The sequence below is a fragment of the Bos indicus x Bos taurus genome, chromosome 11 (genome assembly GCF_003369695.1).
Source record: "Bos indicus x Bos taurus breed Angus x Brahman F1 hybrid chromosome 11, Bos_hybrid_MaternalHap_v2.0, whole genome shotgun sequence".
Classification (NCBI taxonomy): Eukaryota; Metazoa; Chordata; class Mammalia; order Artiodactyla; family Bovidae; genus Bos; species Bos indicus x Bos taurus.
This window is the reverse complement of record NC_040086.1, coordinates 103357220-103372614: the sequence shown is the minus strand read 5'-3', so window position 1 is coordinate 103372614 and position 15395 is coordinate 103357220. Positions and strand designations below refer to the sequence as shown.

Here is a 15395-nt window from a genome sequence, read left to right as displayed (position 1 = left end):
GGGGGCGGGGCCGGGGGCGGGGCCGAACGGCGCCCGGGAAGCACACGCCTCCAGGGCCCGGAAGTGAGCGGGCCGGGCGATGGCGGCGGCGCGGCAACTGGGGCTGCGCGCTGCGGGTCTGCGGCCGCTCCTGTGCGCGGCGGGCGCGGGGCCGGTGAGCGGGCCGGGGCGGTGCGGCCGGGCGAGGGTGCGGCCGGCCGGGCGCGCCCTCGGAGTGGGCGCGCTCAGCCGGCCCCTCGCGTCTCCGCAGGCCCCGGCCAGCGTCGTCTGGAGGAGCGTCCTGGGGATCGCCCCGCGCGCAGGTGAGTTCTCGGGCAGGGACGCCCCAGGCGCCCCGGGGAACCGTTTCAGTCCGTGCGTCCACTTTGCTGGGGGCGAGGGCGTCGCGATAAGCTCTGAAACTGCCGCCCCAGCCTCGGGAGTCAGACCCTGGGTGCGCGCGCGCTGTTCTCGGTGCTGCCGCCCTCCCACCGCACCCGGCCAAGTGCAGCCACTGCCTGAGGGCCCCTGAGGCTGAGGCGGGGCCGACCCGAGACCGAAGCCGTCTGGGATCCTAAAGGAAAGCATGGCTTATCTGTACAGTTTGCATGTGGTCCCCGAGGTTCAGCAAAGGATGTTTGTGTATAGAGCGCTGTGCACCCTGGAAAGGCGGCTGTAAGTCTACTCCAGGCCTGCCTTTTTTTAACCATCCCTAAGACCTAGGATGCTTTCCGTTGATGGAACTCACGCTCTGAGAGCTTAAAGGTATCTCTTGTGTACGTTTTTCCAACTTTAAATTTATGAGCGATTATCGTTCTGAGAGCTCTGTAAAGCACTCTCCTGAAGTGTATCACGTTCTCTCTCTGCAGAGCATGGGCAAGTCCTTGAGTCTAAGTGACAGGATACGTCTCAGCATGTCCTTGCAGGAAAGCCATGAGGTGGTTCCATGAGTTACCCAGGGTCATATGGGTGGCAGAGCCAGGCCCTAGTCGCTGGATCTCATTCAGTCGGTGACTGTCCGCTGAATGCGCCGGGCGCTGGGTTTGGAGCGGGCTGGACGCAGGTGCTGCTGGTTGGCTGCGACTGCCCGTGGTGGCCCGGCCCTCCTCCTGTTCCACGTTCTCTCAGGCAGCCAGGGCAGCTTCGAGGAACTGGCCACTCCAGTTTTTCGTTCCAGGGCTTCTGGCCCCATGCCCATGCTGTGACATCTCCTAGGGTTGGCCTGGAGGCCCCGCAGGTGTGGCAGCTCTTCAGCCGAAGCAACTGCCACAAAAACCGAAGATGAGTCCTTCCTCCGCTGGTTTCTGCTTCTCATTCCTGTGACTGCCTTTGGCCTGGGGACGTGGCAGGTAAAGGCTGATGTGGCTCTCCTGGCCCTGAGCCCTTGACCGTGCTGCCGCCCACTTGGGCTTACGCCCTGTGCCCACAGGTCCAGCGTCGGAAGTGGAAGCTACAGCTGATCGCAGAGCTAGAGTCCAGAGTTATGGCCGAGCCCATCCCACTGCCCGCAGAGTGAGTTTGTGTGACTGCCCAGCTGGGGCTGGTCTTGCTCGAGGTCAGCAGCGGGGCCTGGCTGCGGCTTGCCTGGTCCTGCTAGGCTTCTTGTTGACATCCAGCTGCTGCCTGACACACAGGTGTAGAAAGGCCTTTGGGCTTCACCCGTTTCCAGGCCCAGTGTACTGAGGGCTCGCGCAGTGCTGACAGCCTTCCGTAGCAGTAGTTCTTAGGTGGCGGGGTGCAGGCGTCTGTTGCATCTGGACATGAGTGGTGTTTTGAAAATGTGCCTAGTGATTCTCCTGCCTTCCCTCCTTTAAAAGCACTCACCTACAAGGACAGCTGTCATCATGACGCTTCCCATTCAGAGGAGCAGACAGTGGGTCATATTTGCCTTGCAGATGGTTGCTTTGGCCCCTGTTTTACTGAGTTCACACAAGAGTCCACAGCTTTGTTATTCTTGAAAACGAGAACCTTTTGGCAGCATAGATCCTTGTTCCCACGTGGCTTCCAAGGACTCAGCCCCGCCTAGAGGGCACAGCATGCAGCCCTGCAACCCCCACGGTGCTTGAGCATCGTCTTCTGCTCAGGCCATGGTGGGCGTCGTGGTCTGCAGACCCTCAAGTGGGTCTCGGCTCCCCTTCTCCCACCCCATGTAGCCCAATGGAACTGAAGAACCTGGAGTACAGGCCCGTGAAGGTCAGGGGGCACTTTGACCACTCCCAGGAGCTGTACATGATGCCGCGGACAATGGTGGACCCGGCCCGGGAGGCCCGGGAGGCCGGCCGGCTCTCATCAGCGGCCGAGAGCGGGGCCTACGTGGTCACTCCCTTCCACTGCACTGAGCTGGGGTGAGTGGTGTGGCAGAGGTACTGGTTCCCACGTTCCTTCTCAGCCCCCAGCCCCGGGGAATCCAAGCTACCCAGACAGCTCAACTCCTTGGAGAGTTTGAAATATCATCCTGGTGTCATTAAGACAACTAATTACTGAACTTCGTCTGCGTTGTCAAGCTCCAAAGGGGAAGGAGAATGAAACAGGCCCCTTTGGAGAAAACTGTTTAGTGGCTGACATATTTAGTGATTATGGGGCGACAAGAGGGGCCAGCAGAGGAGCCCCGGCCTTGCGTGGAGGGTTTCGGGTCGGGAGCCTTCCCAGGAGTGTTTGAGTAGGAAGTGGTATGTACTCGGCACCACCCCCACAGCACCGCTTCCCCCCCACCCCCCCAAGATCCAAAACTAGAGCATCAGCCCAAGAAGGAAAACCCAGGGCCTCAGCCTCCGCCTTCTGGTTTTAGGTGCAGGATGGGCCCCAGTGCTGCAGCTAGGGACAGGACAGGGAACTGAGGGCAGGAGTTGAAGGGAGAGGCAGTGGGGAGACGTCCGTCGCTGGCTGTGTCGCAGCAGGCCAAACAGCAGAGGTTGGCGGTGGGGAGGGCGTTACCCAGCTTCCCCCCAACCAGCTCGCTCTGCTTCAGTCTTCCCTGGGGCACCCAGTGACCACTGGTCATCACCTGCATTCAGAACCTCTTCCCTGCCTGAAACAGTGTTCTTACTACTCTAGGATCACCATTCTGGTAAACAGAGGGTTTGTGCCCAGGAGGAAGGTGAATCCAGACACACGGCGTAAAGGCCAGGTGAGGGGCTGGACTGTCCTCTCCCAGAGGAGCCGTCCCAGCTCTGCAGAGACGGCATTTCGCACCTTTCCTCACAGGTTGAGGGAGAAGTCGATCTGGTGGGGATGGTGAGGCTCACAGAGACCAGGAAGCCTTTTGTCCCCGAGAATAACCCAGAGCGGAACCACTGGCATTACCGGGACCTGGAGGCCATGGCCAGGCTCACAGGCGCAGAACCCATCTTTATCGATGCTGACTTCAGTACGTCATGACCAGCACACCCCAATCCCTCCCTCCTCCCCTCCTGTCCTCTACACCCCAGCGTGTGTCGGTGGTGGGAGTGAGCCCGCCTTGGCTGAGTGTCCCACAGCCACCGTGAGGACACCCTTGTGTTCCTGCAGAGAGCACAGTCCCTGGAGGGCCCATCGGAGGGCAGACCAGAGTCACCCTGCGGAACGAGCACCTGCAGTACATCATCACCTGGTGAGCCAGGGTCTGGCCTTGCCCCCCACCCCCACCCCCCACCCCCCACCCCAGACCGCGACAGTATGCCCTGCTTTTCAACCCAAGGTACGGACTCTGTGCGGCCACATCATACCTCTGGTGCAAGAAGTTCCTAAGTTGGACTCCTGGTGTGTGAGGAGGTTCGCAGAAGTCAGCCTGTCCCTGAACAACTGAAGCCACTTCAAGAGATTTGGTTTTATGCTGATCACATGCTCTTGGTATAAATAAATCTCCACCACACAAAGTGCCTTTCTTTCCACCCAAACTCCAGTGTACCACCTAAGACAGCTGGAGACACAGACAGGGCCTCCGTGGTGGCGCAGTGGGGAACCCCTGCCATGAGAAGCCCGCGCACAGCTGGAGTGGCCCCTGCTCGCCAGATAGAGGGCAAAGCGCCACGCAGCAAACGAAAGCAAAACTGATCAAAGCATTGCCACTATCCCCAAACTCATTCCAGAATGCTTGACACCAGCTGAAGGAGAATCTTTATTACTTTTATGTACAGAAAACTCCCTAGTGCGCTCAGCCCAGCTTGGTGGCCAGCTCTTTGGCCTTCGCCTTTTCCAGCTTGGCGATGCGCGCCACCGACTTCGGCCCCAGGACGTTGCCTCCCCAGTGACGACGGATCTGTGGGAGCAGAGAGGCAGTCGTTTTCTGAGGCTTTCAAACCACAACAGTTCATGCAGTTCTATTTCACTGTTCGCAGCTGACTGGCATGTACAACTGCTCAGAGTCGAGAGCGGCCAGTCTTTGACTAAAGGCTCTGCTCAAAGACAACGTCTCGTATGAATACGTTTCTTACCTCATCGTATCTGTCGTTGTAATTGGTCCTGATGGCTTCCACCAGCTTAGCCAGGGCACTCTTGTCCTCCCTGACAAAGCAGAGGGGGAAAGTCAGGTCACTGGCCTTCACAGGTTACCCCCCTCCCTCAAAGCAGACATGACATCAATTTAGCTCCAACACAAGTCTCTTGCCTCAGATATAGCATGACCACATGGCTTATTCAGGTGAAGAAATTCATAACCATCATTGGCAAAGATTCAGAAAATGTTTTTTTTAAAGCTTGGTCTTTAAGGTAAGATCCTGAGAAATTACGGGAACCTGGAGTGGGGGTAGGGTGGTCCCCCAGTGACGGGAATGCTGGGCCCTGTGCACTTACGAGTTGACTTGTGTGAAGGCTACGGTGGTGCACGTCTTCCTGTGCACCAGGCGCCCCAGCCGGGCCTTGCCCTTGATGATGCAGTAGGGCACCCCCATCTTGCGGCACAGGGCAGGCAGGAAGACCACGAGCTGGAAGACAGTGTTAGCGCTACAGTTATCTGAAGCAAAAGCAGTAATATGAAAGGGCTAACGTGGTAGCAATTGCTCAGGGTTAAAAAGCTCATGTGTTTGCACTTCAAGGTTTAATTCAGTAAGAAGTTCACATCATTGCAAAAGCCAGGAACTGCATCCCTTGTCAGGACTTCCTTACGTGAAAAGCTGACCACCCCTGCCATTCCACCAGGGCCTGCCAGACCCAGCGTCTAGCTGGCGCTCTTCCTGGGACAGACAAGCACCCACCCATCTAAGCCCAGCAGTCGACACAGGAGCAGCAGCCACACATACCTCAATGGGATCCACGTCGTGAGCGATCACCACCAGCTGAGCCTTCTTGTTCTCCACCAGGGTGGTGACCGTGTTGACCCCTAGAACACACAGCCAGTTTGCATGAGGGCGGCGTGGGGCTGCTGTTCCCAAGAGCAGTTCCACTGCAGCCTGGCTGTGACTCAGGGTTAAAAAGCTCGGATTTTACTCTCCACAGTGATTCCAGGTGAAGAAATTCATGCATCATTGCCAACAGCCTGCCCCACAACTCACCCTCTTCAAGGAGAGGTTCCCTCACCTGCTCGAAGGACAGGTGGCCTCTTGGTGGGGACATCGCCTTTGCCCGCGGCTTTCTTCTCAGCTCGGGCCAGCAGCCTCTGCTTCTTCTCTTGCTTTGTCTCTGGTCTGTACTTGTGGGCCAGCTTAAGCAGTTGAGTAGCTGACAAAAAAAAAAAAAGACCACCGTTCAGATGTGAAGTTGCGATATTTGTCACTTAAATGCTAGATCACTGTCCTGAGTACAACCACAATCCAAGACATCTCAGACCCAGTTCATTATCCCATCAGTATATCATGTTGTGGAACTAGACAAGGAAAACCAGCCTATTAAAAATACCTACTGCCCCTTCAAACGCCTGAGTTCTAGCAGGTCCAAGAAAGGGTGGCAACCGTGCCCAAGAAATACCCCCCAACAGTGTTTCTAGGCCACAGAGCCGCACCTGTTTGTCGGTCCAAGGCCTGCGTGAACTGGTTAATTGCAGGAGGCACTTTCAGCCGCTTATAGAGAATAGCCCTTTGCCGCTGCAGCCGGATGTAGCGGGGCCATTTGACAAAGCGGGTGAGGTCCCTCTTGGGTTGGATGTCCTGTCCTGTGAGGTAAAAAGTAACTAGGTGAGGCTCAAGCTCCTTGCCGAGTTCGGGTATAGACATACACTTATGATGTAGTGCATCAGCGATCTTGGTGGTTTAAAGTGTCATCACCATCTTCCAGGTAACATACTTTTGCATCACTTGCACACAGACACCAAAGAACACAGAGGAGACGACAGCGCCACCTCTTGTTCAACAAGCAGCCAAGGTGCAGCCAGCCCCATCACCTCTGCTCTGGGAACGCCAGTTTTTGATGGCCAGCACCCGGGCTCCGTGTTGACGCAAGTTCGGGCCACCGAAAAACGACCATCACTGTGCCCCCTCTTAAGGCAAGAGACTAAAAGCCAGGCACAATTTAGTTAGAAAGTGGCAAAAACGTGAGAATTCCAACCCAAGTAAGCCTCGACTCCAAACCCAGTGAAATCTAGGATAGGACACGACCTTCTGTTCAACCATTTTCTCCATCGAGGACTACGTGAAAACACATCTCCTCCCGTTTCTTACCAATGCCAAAATTCTTGGGCCTCTTCTCGAACAGGGGGTTGACCACCTTCTTGGCCTCCTGCTTCTTCACCACGGCCGGGGCCGGGGCCACCTTCTTCCCCTTGGCCTTCTTTCCCTTCGGCTGGGTGAGAACAAACACCAGCTTTCGCCGCCGCCTCTGCCGGTTTCTCTGCAGAGGGGCGGGTGCGGGGGCCTGGCCCCCCGAAGACGAGTGCGGACGGCGGGCGACCCCGCCACCCGCGAGGGCAAGCCCGACCCCTGTGTCGGCGCCGCGCAGGCCCGGAGGCCGCGCCCGGCTCGTACATCAGCGATCTTGGTGGTCAGGACAGTCCTCACCATCACTCAGATAGCAAATATTCTTTCACATCATCTGCACAAGCCCGGCGGGCCCGCGAACCCGCGGCGCCGCCCCTTCCCCGCGACGGGGCAGCGGGCCCCCTCTTCGGGGACCGGCAGGCTCCAAACAGCAGAAGCGAGCGAAGACACCGCGCGGGCCAAGACGCCCTGAGCGGGCCCCCAAGAAATGGAGGAGCCCCCCACCCCCGGGGCACCGGCGCGCTTCGGCCCCGTCCGTCCCCGAGCCCCGCACTGCGGCGCTGCTCTCCTCGGATCCTCATCCCCCACTGCCGGGCGAAGTGGGGGAGTGTTATCCAGCCCCAAGGCCGCTGAGCGAGGTCCTGCGGGGCGCCCCTCGCTCTGGGCAGTGGAGGCACCCTGGCGAGGTCGCGCTCCGAGGAGGATGGCGGCGGATAGAGCTCAGACGGCAGAGCCGGCACCACGAGAGAAAAGCAAACTCACCATCTTGAGGGGCTGGCGTAGAGAGAAAGGACGGGGTATTGTGGGTAATTTGTAGGCGTCCTCGGAGATCGCGAGAATTGGCGCCGGCGCGGGATTTCGGATTTAAAGAGAAAACTCCCTTTTCCCCGCTGCGCGGTCGGGGGCGGTGCCTAAAGCAGGAAGAGCCGTGGGAGACCCGGGGAAGGGCCGCGGAGACTGACCCGCAGGGGTACGCGCTTGTTCCCCGACTCCGCCCCTAGCGAGGTACCCAGCGGGCCCTGGCTCTGCGGGCCCACTGAGGGAGCTGGGGCGTCGTGGCTCGGTCGGCGTCCTTCTGGTGGGGTTTACTCCCCCGCGAATTCGGTCGGGGGCCTCGCCGGGCGGGAGCGCGCGTAGCCCGGAGGAACCTGGCGCGGGGCGGGAGGGCGGGCGGTCCCGGGACTGAGGAGCCCCGACGCCTCCTGGGGCCGCCCTCTAGGGGCCCCGGCGTGGAGACGGGGGCGGCAGAGTCGGGATAGGACCCGAGCGGCTCGGCGGGGACGTGCGTGAGCCTGGCCTCCGAGAGGGCTGCGCCGGCGCCGGCCCGGTAGTCGTCGGGGTCCGGCCAAGGGGGCGCGGACCAGAGGAGAGCCCATAGCGCGTTTGGCAGAAAGGGCATCTCCGGAGAGCCTGCCCGAGGGTCCTACCCAGGCTGGCGCCTGCAGCGGGGAGAAAGGCCGGAGCTGGCCTGCTCACACCCAGACTCGGTTCCAGGTGTCCCGCTCCCCGTCCTGCGCTGCCTGAGGCCCCGCCATGGCCCAGCAGAGAGCCCTGCCGCAGAGCAAGGAGACGCTGCTGCAGTCTTACAACAAGCGGCTTAAGGACGATGTCAAGTCCATCATGGACAACTTCACTGAGATCATCAAGACCGCCAAGGTGGGTGGGGGCCACCGGTCTCCGGCTCCCTTGGAGACCAATACAGTGGTGAGCAGAGCTGAGTCGGGGAGTCCGCTTTCAACCTCCCAGCCAGGTGGTGGACATACTGCAGTGAGCCCATAGGCAGGGCCCTCGTCCCCATGGGGAGAAGTTTGGGAGGGCCGGGGATGGGGGGGCGGTGACCGCAGCAAACAGGGAGGCAGGTGAGTCATCTGGCTAATTACAGGCCCTGGGGAGGCATTTGTAGGGGGCTCCAGTCACAATGCCGGGATCCAGCATTACTTACTAGCAGCAAGGGGTTGGATGACGTCTTGACGTCTCAGTGCCTCAGTGTCCCCTGCAGCATGGCATCCTTGTATGGCTGGATGAGTTTATCCACGTAAAGCGGTCACTGTGGGGACTATTGTGAGCACATGTGGTCGCTGAGAAAAGCTGGGGAAAGCTCCTCACGTGGTCAGAGAGAGGGTCAGCGGCCGGTTCCGGGCAGGCAAGCCCACTGACTGGAGTGGGCCAGAACTCTGCATGACTGTTCCAGTCCTGTAACTTGTTTGAGCCTTAATAGTGACGATGACCGCTAGTGCTGTCGGTTGGGCTTCCCTAGGGGCTTAGAGGTTAAAGCGTCTGCCTGCATTGTGGGAGACCTGGGTTTGATCCCTGGTTCAGGAAGATCCCCTGGAGAAGGAAATGGCAACCTACTCCAGTATTCTTGCCTGGAGAATCCCACGGATGGAGGAGCCTGGTGGGCTACGGTCCACGGGGTCACAAAGAGTTGGACTCGACTGAGCGACTTCACTTTCACTAACTTTCAGTGTCAGGCTGAGCTGTGAGGGCCCTTTGTGTGCCGTCCCATTTAATGGTCACAAGAATGTTGTAGGGCAGGTCATTGCTCTCCAGTTCCTTTTCAGAGGAGGGAACAGGGACTCAGAAGCTTTAGCATCCTGCCCCAAGTCAGGATATTCTGCGAATATCCAGCAGGGCTGGGATTAGGACCTGGGAGATCTGGGTCCCCACCACTCAGGGTGCCCTGACCCCTGCCCATATCGTGGCCTGGTGGGTGGGTTGGGACAGTTGGTAGCCCGGACCTTGCACAGGACAGGCAGGCAGGACTCCCGGCCCCTCCACTGACTGTCTGAGGCACCTGGAGTGCACTCAGGTCTGTCCCGGCTTCAGGTTTGCCCACGAGGGAGAATGGTCCAGGCTTCAGTGAGGTTCCTAAGACGATGGTCAAGTGCTTAACACAGTACCTGGCACCCAGAAAGTGCTCAGTAAATGGTCACTTAAAAAAGTACATTGTCCTTTTATTCATCCATTCAGCAGGTCACTGACTGCCCAAGCTAAAAAGATGGGGCCAACCCCTCCTTGCACCTGGCACAGCAGCCCTCGTACTTAGGCATCTGTTGGCCCTGTGAGGGTGCCCATTACCCCTTAGAATGGGGCGGGGGGTGCCGGTACACACAGCCCGATGTCTGGGGGCGGCGCCTGGGGCAGAGGGCACGGTAGGCCACGGTGTGGCGAGTGTGGGTGCACTGCTGTCGCCGCCAGGCGCTGCGGGCCAGGGCACCTGCCCACGCTGGACTTTCTCGTTTGCCCCCCAGATTGAGGACGAGACGCAGGTGTCAAGGGCTACTCAGGGCGAGCAGGACAACTACGAGATGCACGTGAGAGCTGCCAACATCGTGAGTCACCAGGTGGAGGGGACAGTCTGGGCTCCAGAAGCCTTTGGCCCCTACTGGGTTCCCGGGGGGCAGAGGGGCAAACCACTTCTCAGGAGACTCCCTTTGAGAGGAGGGCTTTCCTCAGCAGCTGAGGGAGGGGCTGGCAGGTAGTGGGTACGGTCACGATGTCGAGTGCTGGGCAGGGGTTACAAAGAGGTCAGCCTTTCCTCTCTGAAAGTCCTCTATAAGTGCAGGCTCTCTATTAACTAAGGTTCCTTGTAAGTGAAGGTTCTGTAAATGCAGGAAGCAAACGGCTAGATGAAACAGGACAGGCGTCTTGATCCCTTTCAATGCCACAGAATAAGCCTAGCTACCAAGCGTTTCCATGGGTCCACACCCATGATGGAAATCCATAGCATGGGGTCCTAAATGAGTCCCCGCCAACTGGCAGGTATGCTGGCCCTAAGGAAGAACAGGGCAGGTTAAATGGACGGCAGTTTTGTCTGGGGTTTGAGGTTTTCAGAAGCAGAATACGTGATTGAATAAAGTGTGCGATTGGCCATCACACCTGCAGGAGTGGGAGCCAGAGGCCCGACAGAACCTGCCTTGGCAACAACTCACGTGCCTGCAGTGGCTGCCAGGGACCCTGCCCTCCCCTCGCTCACCTTCTAGTCCCTCACTTCTGACAATGACCCTGTGTGAGTGCCGTGGCCCCACTTCGAGGATGAGGCCACCGCTGCCATTGCCTACCCAGCATCAGGCGCACGGAGGCAGGCAGTCCCTCACCACGCCCCCCGATCCCCACGGCCGCAGGTCCGAGCCGGCGAGTCCCTGATGAAGCTGGTGTCTGACCTCAAGCAGTTTCTCATCCTCAACGACTTCCCATCGGTGAACGAGGCCATCGACCAGCGTAACCAGCAGCTGCGAGCCCTGCAGGAGGAGTGTGACCGGAAGCTCATCGCACTGCGGGACGAGGTTTCCATCGACCTGTACGAGCTGGAAGAGGAGTATTACTCGTCCAGGTACAAATAGGGCTGGACCCCTTGCACGGCGGACCTGCAGATCCTGGCCCGGCCAGCAGGAGTGCCCAGCCCCACCCGGCAGCCTCGTTTCCAAATCCTTCGTGGTCTCAGCAACAGAACCCTTTGTCTGGGTTTCACAGCAGACCTCAGGGTCAGAGCATCTGATCAACAGACAGCTGATGCTGCCTCCTGGGGCCCAGGCGTCAGAATGAAAATCAGAACCTCGAGGGTTGGAGGGCCAGGCCAGCGTTTCTGTCTGGGGGCGCGTCTGTCCGGAATAACCGTCTCATCCAGATCTGAATGTCCTAGCCGGGCGGGGCCAGCGCTCTTGGCTACCGGCCCCTGTCCAGGACCCCAGTGCTTGCCCAGGTTGTGACTCACCGTGGGTGACACCGTGGGCGTCACTGAACGCCCACGCTGTGTGTCTCGGGGTGGGGGTTCCTGGGAAGGACGGGGAGAAAATCCAAGCGGAGTGTGGCCTTGAACGCCAGGCCCGGGCACTCATACCACTGAGTTCTCATTCAGTTCAGCGTCACAGACCACAGCCCTCCTGCACGCTGGACCCAGCTACAGCAGTGGGCAAGGCCCATGACACCAGCGCTTGTGGCCTGCTTAGAATCCTGAAACCCAAGGCAGTTTGAGCTGGAGGGGCCCCAGGAATCAGAATCCAGGTGTAATTTACTCACGGGGAAGCTGAGGCTGGAGAGGCCCCCCACGTCCATCCTTGTTAGCTTGGAAAAATCAAGACTCAGTCCAGCGGACACTGGGTTGGCAGCCCCTCGCCCTCGCTGGACAAATGTGTCTTTCCCGTCATGGATTTTCACTGCTCCTTTCTGTCCGGTGGCGGCCAGGCTGGAGCCACAGAAGCCCAGAGCCAGCGTGTCTGTGGTCTGAGGCTGGATTTCTCTGTGTGCGTTCCAGTGCCACCCCTCACGGTCCCTCCCACCTTTACCTCCGTGGGAAGGGACAAACGTCGCTGCCCAGTGGGAGTGGTTTAAACGCTTCCGGAGGGTTCTGGGGCCACCTCCATCCCTGATGCCTGTTGGCTCAGCAGGCATGGAGCAAGTGCCTCCTACGTACCAGCCTTCAGGGAGGGGTCCAGAGTGGTCCCTGGGGGTTTCAGATCCTGCTGGGGACATGGCTCCTTATGGCCTTGTTTGTCCCCCTGTGGCCCCCATGGGCCCGGGCCATGGACTGAATGTCTGCAGGAGAGCAGCTTGGGCCTGCCTTTTGAGGCTGAGGGCAGAGAGGGCTGCAGGGGAATGCCTGAGAGCCAGGCTCCTCCTGTCCTGGCTCCGGGCCATCAGTCTGGCCCAGAGGGGTTTCTAGTCCAGCCTGGGGTCTTCGAGAGGCTGAGGCCCTCCATCTGTAAATGCCTGTGGTGGCCGGGGCTCAGCTGAGTCAGGGCCAGCCAGCTGTGGGCCCCTCTCTGCTTGTTCCCTACACAGGCGGCGTGTCCCGCCCCCCCCACCAAGCCACCGGCGCTCAGCCCGTTCTCCGTGTGTGTCCCCGCTGCCCACAGGCTCGCTCCCCCGCTTTCTGCTCACGATTTGCTCTTTCTCTCCCTCTCGCCTTCCACTCTCCTCGAAACTCTGCTCTGTGTCCAGGATGGTTCTGAGGCTGGATGCTGGGGGCGGGAGCAAGGGAGGGAGCTCGAGGCAGGACTCGGGAGGAAGCCAGCGAGACATGTGGGGAGGGGCAGGCCCCACTCGCCCCCTCAACGCCCTCCGCGAGCCATGCTCTGTCCACGTGCATCCTTGCTGAGAGGCCAGCCATGCTCTCCCCACACTGGACGAGATCTGGTGCGTTCAGTGTGGCGTGGCTGCAGATTGTCCCCGTGTTAGAGATGGGAGCCTGAATTCAAGGCGCTGGAGTCCTGTTTGAGGTCACACAGCTGGTGCAGGGCTGCAGGACAGAACGCCAGGGCCTCTGCTCCTAACCGCCACCCCATTCAAGCTGAGTCCCAGGCCCAGAGAGGAGACAGCATCTCTGTCCCCAGGGGCCTTGAGAAGCGCAGGGACTGTGGAGACCACTTCTAGATGCTGGTTCTTGCAACTGCAGAATGGAGCGTGTGTTCAGGCTGGCAGCTCCCTGCTAGAGGAAGGCAGCTGGAGCCAGGACAGGAGGGGGTGGCAGGAGGGACGTGGATGGGTCAGTGGAACGGACCTGCCGCGGTCACACAGCCTGCCAGTGGCTGGTCCCAAATGGGTCCCTGTGGAGCCCCTGGAGGGCCCAGAAGCAGGGGCCGCGCCCATGCCTCCCCCTCAGCCAAGCCTACTTGGTGGAGGGGCCCGCACACAGGGGAGGAGGGGAATGCAGGTCTGTGGTGTGCTCTGTGTTTCCTTAACTGCTTCTATCTTGCTTTCCTTCCCTGGCTTCATCTCTGCCTGCTCCTGTCTCTCCCTGGGTTTCTGGTGGTGGAAAAGCTCAAGTCTATGCGAAGCTAATGATCTGCCTCTGTGCGAAGCTTACTGGAGGCTGGACCCGGACACAGACTCCACTGACTGCCTCTCAGCCCCTCTGCTCGCGTCCCCGGAGCCCAGTGCTGGCGGCCCCCTGCAGGCTGCAGCCCCCACCCACTCCCACGCTGGTGGCCCTGGGCCCACGGAGCACGCCTGAGCCCCCCAGGGCTCCCCCACCCCCGGGCCCCGGGATCTTCGGAACGACATCCAGTTCTCACCCCAGGCTCAACTCCCTGCAGCCCTGGTTCCCACTTGGGGAGCCACTGTGGCTTCTTTGGGAACCTTGTCAGCCCAGGGACAGCCCACCTAGGAGTGCTGGGGGGAGGAGTGCCCCCACCATCCCAGGGTGGCCTATCCTTCCGATTTGCTACTTTCTGGGCTGGCCAGGAGGGTGTTTCCAGGAGAGTTTGTCCCGTTGAGGACCTAGCAGCAGGGCAGGAGGATGCCCAGTGTTGGGAAACCTGACCTGTGCATACTGTTTACCATGGGGGGAGGGGGAGGTGCTCAGAGTGGACAGTACTAGCCAAGGCCCAGCCTCCACGCACAGCTCTGCACACTACCTCATGCTGAGGCTCCTCTGATAGCTGACTGCCCCTGCAGGGCTGTGGGGAAAGGGGGCTGCCCACTCATGGAAGTCAGGCAGGGTCCTTCCTAATTCTGCTGCTGCATATGCTTGGTTGTTTTTGTAATAAGAGACTGTTGAATAAAACCACCTCTGCCCTTTGGCATCGCTTGGTTCCCTTTCTTGCTTTTGGACCACTCGGTCTCCCAGTGGCTGTCAGGAAAGAGCCCCTGGGCTCTGCCTAGTCAACCTCGGCCTTCAGGTCAGCTTTCTGGCCCTGGGGGGCTCTATCAGCATAGGGTTCATGGCTGCATTTCCACTGCCTGGAGAGAGCTGGCTAGGACCTAGAAGGGCCTTGATAGTAGTACTTCGTGAATGTATGAGAAACTGCTACCGTTACTGCATGTCACGTGGCCCGGGCATCTGAACCTCCGGTTGCCCCCAGGTCGGGGCTGTGGTTACCGGCATCTCAGAGAGAGAAGCTCCGAAGGGGCCGAAGTGTTGTGCCCCGTGGTCTGCGAGCTGGGGAGTGCAGTGAGAGGGGCAGGACTCAGCCCAGGTGGAACACGAGGCCCTGTGCCCGGTCTCCTTCCCAGAGGGAGGTCAGCGTCCCAGTGTACGGAGGAAGCGGCAGCCCTCGACCCGACACCTGCGATACTCAGAGTTTATCACTAGTCACCAAGGAGCCACACACTCGACGGGAACACCACCACGTGTTTTCTTCATCGCTCGCATCCCCGGGGCTTGGAACCTGCCTGGCGCGCAAGTCCTTTCCAGACGAACGCGGTCTCGCCAGCTTCCCCTTGGGGGCTGAGCTCTAAACAGGCCTCAATTACTACGGTCTGTATGCAGGTCAGGAAGCAACAGTTAGAACTGGACATGGAACAACACACTGGTTCCAAATAGGAAAAGGAGTACGTCAAGGCTGTATATTGTCACCCTGCTTATTTAATTTATATGCAGAGTACACTGTGAGAAACGCTGGACTGGAAGAAACACAAGCTGGAATCAAGATTGCCGGGAGAAATATCAATAACCTCAGCTACGCAGATGACACCACCCTCATGGCAGAAAGTGAAGAGGAACTAAAAAGCCTCTTGATGAAAGTAAAAGTGGAGAGTGAAAAAGTTGGCTTAAAGCTCAACATTCAGAAAACGAAGATCATGGCATCTGGTCCCATCACTTCATGGGAAATAGATGGGGAAACAGTGGAAACAGTGTCAGACTTTATTTTTCTGGGCTCCAAAATCACTTCGGATGGTGACTGCAGCCATGAAATTAAAAGACGCTTACTCCTTGGAAGGAAAGTTATGACCAACCTAGACAGCATATTCCAGAGAAGGCAATGGCACCCCACTCCAGTACTTTTGCCTGGAAAATCCCATGGGCGGAGGAGCCTGGTAGGCTGCAGTCCATGGGGTCGCTAAGAGTCGCACAGTACTGAGCAACTTCAC

At 59.1% G+C, this 15395-nt stretch overlaps 3 protein-coding genes and 5 non-coding genes across 12 annotated transcripts; 2 read left to right on the top strand and 6 right to left on the bottom strand.

Annotated features, from left to right (window-relative positions):
- Nucleotides 1–72: 72 nt before the first annotated feature.
- Nucleotides 73–3833, top strand: LOC113901832 (surfeit locus protein 1). Of its 2 annotated transcripts, none has more exons than XM_027556796.1 (9): nucleotides 73–154; nucleotides 251–302; nucleotides 1195–1328; nucleotides 1409–1491; nucleotides 2133–2324; nucleotides 3034–3106; nucleotides 3184–3346; nucleotides 3487–3568; nucleotides 3656–3833. In XM_027556796.1, exons 1-9 carry the CDS (start codon nucleotides 80–82, stop codon nucleotides 3723–3725), a joined length of 924 nt encoding a protein of 307 aa, XP_027412597.1. In that variant the 5' UTR covers nucleotides 73–79; the 3' UTR covers nucleotides 3726–3833. The 2 variants fall into 2 exon arrangements, with proteins under 2 accessions (XP_027412597.1, XP_027412598.1); XM_027556797.1 differs by having other exon boundaries at nucleotides 76–154; nucleotides 3699–3833.
- A 223-nt stretch (nucleotides 3834–4056) lies between these two features.
- On the bottom strand, nucleotides 4057–7444 carry RPL7A (ribosomal protein L7a). Its single transcript, XM_027556799.1, has 8 exons — nucleotides 7347–7444; nucleotides 6549–6669; nucleotides 5894–6043; nucleotides 5473–5613; nucleotides 5196–5275; nucleotides 4750–4880; nucleotides 4392–4461; nucleotides 4057–4216 (listed from the first exon to the last, which is right to left on the bottom strand). Exons 1-8 carry the CDS (start codon nucleotides 7347–7349, stop codon nucleotides 4112–4114), a joined length of 801 nt encoding a protein of 266 aa, XP_027412600.1. The 5' UTR covers nucleotides 7350–7444; the 3' UTR covers nucleotides 4057–4111.
- On the bottom strand, nucleotides 4561–4625 carry LOC113901948. Its single transcript, XR_003513607.1, has one exon. It is a non-coding gene; the product is annotated as a small nucleolar RNA SNORD36 (small nucleolar RNA).
- LOC113901946 lies at nucleotides 4952–5024 on the bottom strand. The gene has a single exon (XR_003513605.1). It is a non-coding gene; the product is annotated as a small nucleolar RNA SNORD36 (small nucleolar RNA).
- Nucleotides 5352–5426, bottom strand: LOC113901947. Its single transcript, XR_003513606.1, has one exon. It is a non-coding gene; the product is annotated as a small nucleolar RNA SNORD36 (small nucleolar RNA).
- LOC113901952 lies at nucleotides 6120–6190 on the bottom strand. Its single transcript, XR_003513610.1, has one exon. It is a non-coding gene; the product is annotated as a small nucleolar RNA SNORD24 (small nucleolar RNA).
- On the bottom strand, nucleotides 6849–6923 carry LOC113901951. Its single transcript, XR_003513609.1, has one exon. It is a non-coding gene; the product is annotated as a small nucleolar RNA SNORD24 (small nucleolar RNA).
- Nucleotides 7445–7468: 24 nt separating the features above from the next.
- MED22 (mediator complex subunit 22) lies at nucleotides 7469–14107 on the top strand. Of its 4 annotated transcripts, none has more exons than XM_027556802.1 (5): nucleotides 7469–7554; nucleotides 8079–8240; nucleotides 9836–9916; nucleotides 10709–10917; nucleotides 13344–14107. In XM_027556802.1, the coding sequence occupies exons 2-5, from the start codon at nucleotides 8118–8120 to the stop codon at nucleotides 13534–13536; spliced, it is 606 nt and encodes a 201-aa protein (XP_027412603.1). In that variant the 5' UTR covers nucleotides 7469–7554; nucleotides 8079–8117; the 3' UTR covers nucleotides 13537–14107. The 4 variants fall into 4 exon arrangements, with proteins under 4 accessions (XP_027412603.1, XP_027412604.1, XP_027412601.1 ...); XM_027556800.1 differs by having other exon boundaries at nucleotides 7483–7589; XM_027556801.1 differs by lacking the exon at nucleotides 7469–7554 and adding an exon at nucleotides 7578–7662.
- Nucleotides 14108–15395: the final 1288 nt, after the last annotated feature.